Genomic DNA, 7,323 nt, shown 5'->3' on the forward strand with positions numbered 1-7,323 from the left:
ACACTGTACCTTTCTGATACGTGCTTTAAAAATCCTTTATTATACAAAAACTGTAATGTTGAAGAGTTTTTTTTTACACTTAAGGATTATACAGAGAGAGTTGTTAGACAAGGGAGATGAACATAACAGAGGGCAACACACACAGTTTTCATTGTCTTTTTTCATATATATTACAACTTGATGTTTACATACAGAAACAAAAGATGTAACAACACTTATATTTAGTCAATCACAGCTCACATATAAGTTAGGTCGGCTTGACAAGCTAATACAAAAAAGAAAAAAAGACAGTCTGGTACTATCAATAGCATGACTGCTCCTCAAGCCATGTTCTTCACGTTTTGTCATTCACAACAAAATGATGGCAAAAGTTTTTTCAATTTGATCTCAAATCCTAACACACCTCCTTGAGATCAAGTTTGAAGACACCCAATTTTGCTCTTAACTTCAAAAACTTCTCTGCTGGCAGACTTTTGATCATGATGTCTGCAATTTGTTCCTCAGAGCAGCAGTAAAAAACTTTTATTTCATTGCTCCTGATAGCTTCACGGATTGAATGGTACTTCACTTTAATGTGCTTCGTACGTCCATGTTGGATAGGATTTTTTGCCATTGAGATAGAAGATTGGTTATCAACCCAAAGAACTGTGGGGTTATCATGAAGCTTCCCCACATCTAGAAGTATTTTTCTCAACCAAATCACTTGGTTTGAGGCTGTTGCAATTGAGATATATTCAGCTTCAGCCGATGACTGTGCCACCATCTCCTGTTTCTTTGAATTCTAGCAGAATGCCCCACTCCCAAATGAAAAAACAAACCCAGATGTACTCTTTGAATCATAATTACTGCCTGCCCAATCACTATCTGTGTAACCTCTAAGATCTGAAGTTGAATTTTTATAGTAAACAACTCCATAATCAAGGCTACCCTTCAAGTACCTTAAGATCCGCTTGGCTGCAGTCACGTGAGTGGAGGTTGGCTGTTGCATAAACCTTGAAAGCAAGCTGGTGGAATACATGAGGTCGGGTCTGGATGTAGTCAAATACAATAGACTGCCAATAAGACTCCTATAATAGTTTGGAACAGGATGCTGGCTCTTCACAGCAAGTTTGATTTGTTATGGTGTGGGTGGGATGCACTGGAATTGGCATTTTGATTGGAGCTGTCATGATTTGTTTTGAGGGAAGAGGCTTTTTGTATAGGGAAAGGTTGGGACTCCCTTGCTGTGTTCTTTTTGTAAAGTCTGGATTTTAAGTTGCTATAGGTTTTGATGGCAATTTAGAACCTGGGACTGATCTTGATCTCTGTACAGGGATTGTTCACTTCTGGTTGATGAATAAAATGCTCAATTTTCAAAAAAAAAATATGTAGCATCAACAGAGTCAAATTCATCATGCTTGGAGAGTTTTAAGTTAGCTTGCAATGGTGTAGCAGTAGCTTTGCAATGCTCCATTTTAAATTTGTTGAGCAACCCAACAGCATATTTTCTTTGATGAATGAAGATTTTATCATCCTTTTGAATAATCTCCAAACCAAGAAATCAAACCCAAGTCAGTCATTTCAAACTCCTTCACAATTTCCAACTTGAATTCATTTAACAAGGACTTACTTGGACCATTAAGTAATAAGTCATCAACATAAATGGAGATGACAACCTGGGACTCAGTTCCAAGATTTTTAACATAAAGGGTTGCTTCATTCTCACTTCGAACAAACCCTTTACCACACAAATAAGCATCAATCCTTCCATACCATGCACGGGGGGCTTGTTTAAGCCCATATAATGCCTTTTTTAATTTGCACACTTTGTCTTCCATACCAGGCACTATGAATCCCTCAGGTTGCTCCACAAAAATATCCTCCACTAGTAAGCCATTAAGGAAGGCAGATTTAACATCCAAATGCCAGAATTGAAATCCTTCTCTAGTTGCCAATGCTGTTAACATCCTCATAGTATCATGTCTTGCCACGGGAGTGAAAGTTTCAGTGTAGTCAATGCTGTAGACTTAAGCTAACCCTTTCACCACTAATCGTGCCTTCAATTTATTGACAGAACCATTAGGATTTAATTTGGTTCTGTAAACCCATTTGACTCCTATTACTCTTTGCTTTGTAATCCTTGGTACAAGCTCCCAAGTATTATTGTTCCTGATCATTTCAACTTCCTCTAACATAGCTTGCTTCCAACTCTTGGAGTTAAAAGCTTCATCAAACGTTGCTAGCTCTGTCACAGCAATATTGCATCTGTTATAAACATCTTGCAAGCTCCTGGTTCCTCTTATAAGAGGATCGTCAACATCATCAACTTCAATTTCAACAGGTTCTTTGTCAAAACATATCTGAGTATTTTCAGAGGCTTTAACTACCTTTTTTGTCCAATTCCATTGTTTATTTTCTTCAAATTCCACATCTCTACGAACCAAGACTTTGTTAGTAAACACATCAAGTGGTTTCTAGCCTTTGCTCACATCACTGCATCCCAAGTAAATGGCTACTCTTGACTTTTCCTCCAACTTGGTTCTTTTTGGCTCTGGAATCTTAGCAAAAGCAATACAACCAAAAACTTTTAAATGTGAAACTGAAGGTTTAGAACCATACTAGACTTCATGAGGAGTTTTATTTTCAAGAGCTTTGGTTGGAGCAATATTCAGCAAGTTGTTGGCTGTATTGACAGCCTCAACCCAAAATCATTTGGGTAATTTCTTTTCGAATAGCAGACAACGAGCCATTTCCATCAATGTTTTGTTTTCCTTTCCGAAACACCGTTCTGTTGTGGGCTATAAGACACAATGAGTTGGTGCTTCATGCCTGATTCAACTAGGTATTTCTCAAACTCGAGAGCAGTATATGCGGTACCATTATCGCTCCTAAGCACCTTGATTGTCAAGGTTGCTTGATTTTCTACCAAGGCTCTAAATTTGACAAAGCTGCTAAAAGCTTCTAATTTTTGCTTGAGAAAGTAAACCCAACTATACCTAGACAAATCACCAATTAACAAGAGATAAAATCTACTTTCACTGAGTGAAGGTGTTCTCACAGGTCCTCCAATATCTATATGCACGAGCTCTAGCTTTTGTGTGGCTCTCCACTTTGCTTCTTTAGGGAATGGCTTCCTTCTCTGCTTTCCAAATTACTAGGTGTCACACAATTCATCAAGTTGAGTTAAGTTTGGGAGACCTTCAACTAAATTAGATGCTACCATATGTTTTAAAGAGCCATAATTGACATGGCTAAGTCTCTTGTGCCATAGTTTAGCTTCACCAGACAAACAATGATAGGCTTGATTTCTTAAATTCTTCCAATTTAATGGAAAACATTTATTTTTCATAGCAACACTAAGCAATTTCTTTCCTGATGAATCATGAATTGAGCACTGCCTGTCTTTAAACAAAAGAGTATAGTCTTGTTCTAACAACTGACCGACACTTAACAAATTATAACTAACTTCAAGTGAAAAATGAACATCAGATAAAGTTTTAATACTTGAAGGAGTTTTAATGCCAACCGTCTCAATGCCAAAAATCTTCAAGAAAACTCCATTACCAATCTCCACCTGTGATCTGAAGTCTCTATGTAACTCCAGGAAAAGATTGTCATCTCCTGTGATGTGGTTCGAACAACCATTATCTATATACCAGGTGTCATTCTGGATTTTTGGCCATGAACAAGACTTCATTTTCAGCCTCCTTATGCTCCACAATTCCAACTTTCTCATCAACAGGATTAATCTTGGCCTTACATACTTTTTCAATGTGGCCAAGTTGGTTACAAGACTGACATTTCACGTTTGATCTAAACCAGTAGAATCGTCCAAAGTGGTTTCTTTTTTTGCAATGTGGACAGGGAAGAAACTTGGCTTTTTATTGTTTGCCATCAGCAGATTTTTTGTCTCTATCTTTTTTCTCCACTTCTGTTTTCTTTGTTCCTGAGCCAGCACCTCCTTTATGCCTTGTCACCAAGGCACTATCACTCCTCATATCATTGCTCACCTCACCTTTAATGGCACTTCTTTGCTCTCAGGCTTGAAGAGCATTGACAAGCTCTTGTAAATGCATAGCAGTGAGGTCTTTTAATTCCTTGAGAGCTGAGATTTTTTACTCAAACCTCTCAGAAATACTTACCGACACTTTTTCCATAATCCTTGCATCAGGGAGCTCAACTCCTAAAAGTCTAACTTGATTAACTATCTACATTAGCTTGTCAACATAGTCTTTCATAATTTCATCTTCTTTCATTTTCAAGACTTCAAACTGTCTCAATAAGTTTAAAACTTGCATCTTCCTAGTTCTGTCTTACCCTTGAAACTCCTCTTTAAGCTTGTCTCAAGCTTCTTAAGCTATTTCATAAGGCATGATTCTTGTGAATATTATATCTGTCACAGCAGTGCGAATGTATGACAAAGCCTTGTATCTTTTTGCCACTTTTTCACTATGCTGTCTCATTTGATTTATGGTGAGGTTGGCTCTCAGCTCAGGAAGTTCTCCTCCTTGTTCAACCACCTCTCAAAGGTCAAATGCTCTTACGTCACAAGAACCATAAAAACAGCTAGACAATGACAGCAAGCCGATAAGGGACAGCGAATAAATTGCTATATTAATCAAGATTGTTCTAATAAATAAGCATTAGCTTCTATTTAATCAAATATTACGCATTCATCCGGATCATTGTCACTCTGCCTAGAAATTCACATAGCAATGACCATGGAAAGCTATGAGCCTCACTTTCTGTTCATACCCTTGATGTGTCCAGGCCACATTATACCCCTGATGGATATTGTTGGATTACTGATAGAGCGAAACGTGGCTGTCACCATGGTTATAACCCCGCTAAACGTTACTCAATTTGGTTCAGTCATTGAATGTGCCATTAAATCTGGATTACCTATCAATTTCTTACAACTCCAGTTCCCTTCAACTAAGGTTGGCCTGCCCAAAGGCTGTGAAAGTATTGACTGCCTACCTTCACTAGACTTGGTAGGCAAATTCTTAACAGCACAAAGCATGTTGCAAGAACCCCTTGAGCAAGCATTGCAAGGGATGAAACCATTTCCAAGTTGCATAGTGACAGACAAAAATATTCCTTGGATAGCTACCATTGCCTCCAAGTTCCAGATTCCAAGGATATTATTTGATGGGATGAATTGCTTCACTCATATATGCTCTCACAACTTGCACAAATCCATGGTCTACGAGCATTTTTCTGATTCAGAACCTTTTGAGATACCAGGATTACCTGGTCGAATTGAATTCACAAAAGCCCAGTTGCCTTCATCATTCAATCCAGGTTCAAATAAAGATTTGAAATAGAAGGGAAAACAACAAAAAGATTCGTGATTGAAAGATGGAAGAATGAAAAAATAAGTGATGAGATAAAGAACTTTTAATTTTATTATTTTTCATTGATAGTGTTTAATTTACTCTTTATTTAGTTATAGGGATAAAATATTGTATGTTACTAGCATCAAGTAGACACTTGACAAAATTTTATATATAGGGTGGGAAGCAAGCATTTTTGTTCATGTATGGCTAAGGTGGTGTTGGGGGGCAGGGATGGAGGTGCTGGTTACGACAATATACTTATAATCAGGTTCGGTTATGACAATATACACTTCAACAATTGGACTTGGGTATCATCGGGTTTGTGAAAAAAAATAGGGTAAAGTTCCAAATTTCAAAAACGTATCCAAACAGATTACTACATACTCACAAATGATCTTAACCAAGTATTCTTAATAATTGTTTGCGAACAGGTTTTAGTCATATTATCCTTCCAACTTTTTCTTTCTCTTTCTCTCTCGTGCTAACTAAAGAATAATTTCCACTGTCTATTTTGAATAAAAAAATGTTTCTCTCTAATTAGGTTTTGGATGGTGATTAATACAGGATCCACCAAAGCTAAAACTTATTGGTAATAGTTTACAATTGATGGCCACCAGATATAATTATATGATGACCAAATCAATGGATGATCAATAATGGATAATTATTATGATTATTATGATTATATAATTCATGGCCGTTAGTTTAGGGATGTCAATAGGTAGGGCACTTGTTATTTTTTAAGTACTTAAACTTGAATCTTATTAAATTATAAAATACCTGAACTCTTTAATTACTAAAATAAAAATTAAAAATATTATTCGAACCTGTACCTTAATATCCTAAAATTAGTTGTTAAATACTCAAACTCGTTAAATACCCATTTAGGAGTAAAGAAAAAAACAAAACAATATATATCTTTAATTAAGTGAGAATGTATGCGTGTGTGTATATATATATATATATATATATATATAAAATTCTTTTTCATATAGTATTTATAAATGAATTTGGTTAAATTGACAAGACTATCGATTGTTCAAATGCATCCTCAAGGTTCAATCCCTTTTAAAAACATACAATATATTTTACATATATTTATTTATAAATGAGTTTGGGTATTGAATATTCAAAAGATGATATTGGCACTTTACCCTGAACTCAAAATGGATAGTAAAATTACTATCTAAATTCGTTCCGATCCAAATATAGGGTATACAAATCCTATATAATCGGGTTACTACTTCTTTGCATGTTAACATTAGGGTTGGAACCTAAAATTTCTATTCTACTCTACCTTATTTCTTAAATTAATTAGTGATTAGCAATAATTCATTGTCATTATTTGTCACTAAAAATCAGAGTTTGATGATTAACAATAATCAAACAACTGATAATGGTCATTCAACGGTCATCATATATTGAATTAGTAATGATAATTAACAGAAATTGACAATCAAAACATACATAGAAGTAATTAATGGGTAGATATTACAAAAAAAGGAAAAAAAATCAGATGATCAATCATAATATCAATTGATGGGAGTTGACGAAAATCAACGGTCAAGTCCTAGTAGTTCAAGGTAAACTATTCATGCACTTTCGATATTTATATGAAAAGGAATAACTCCGTTCATATGTATGAAATGACCCTTGAATTGTTTTTTTTTTTGTTAATATCTTTTGATCCCTAAAGGAATAAAGTTATGCTCTTTTATAATTAAAAGAAATAAAGTTAAAAGTATTGTGGAAATTCTAACACCCTGGGAACGTGGTCCGCGATAAGGAAGGCTTGTATAAGTTTTGTACCCAGCCCAAAAACCCTAGCATCATGCTTCACGTGGGCTGTCATTTGGTTCATAACTTGCCAGCTACCCAACAACGAAAGAACCGTAAAAGTTTGAAGTTGGGTTCCAAATCCATTCTCGTTTCTCATTTATCGACATCAGAAGTCATGCTTTATGAATTAGGCATTCATAAGAAATGTTTGAATAAGTTAAGAATA

At 35.6% G+C, this 7,323-nt stretch overlaps 1 protein-coding gene and 1 pseudogene across 1 annotated transcript; one reads left to right on the forward strand and one right to left on the reverse strand.

The window, feature by feature from the left end:
- Window positions 1-2,006: 2,006 nt before the first annotated feature.
- Window positions 2,007-3,676, reverse strand: LOC149526923 (uncharacterized). The gene is made up of 4 exons (XM_089784291.1): window positions 3,446-3,676; window positions 2,764-3,118; window positions 2,469-2,578; window positions 2,007-2,339 (listed from the first exon to the last, which is right to left on the reverse strand). Exons 1-4 carry the CDS (start codon window positions 3,674-3,676, stop codon window positions 2,007-2,009), a joined length of 1,029 nt encoding a protein of 342 aa, XP_089640417.1.
- Window positions 3,677-4,694: 1,018 nt separating this feature from the next.
- On the forward strand, window positions 4,695-5,306 carry LOC149526924 (UDP-glycosyltransferase 73C12 pseudogene; annotated as a pseudogene).
- The last annotated feature ends 2,017 nt before the right edge of the window (window positions 5,307-7,323 follow it).

The sequence above is a fragment of the Theobroma umbraticum genome, unplaced genomic scaffold (genome assembly GCF_002168275.2).
Source record: "Theobroma umbraticum cultivar Fairchild unplaced genomic scaffold, ASM216827v3 scaffold_86.0, whole genome shotgun sequence".
In the NCBI taxonomy this organism is placed as follows: Eukaryota; Viridiplantae; Streptophyta; class Magnoliopsida; order Malvales; family Malvaceae; genus Theobroma; species Theobroma umbraticum.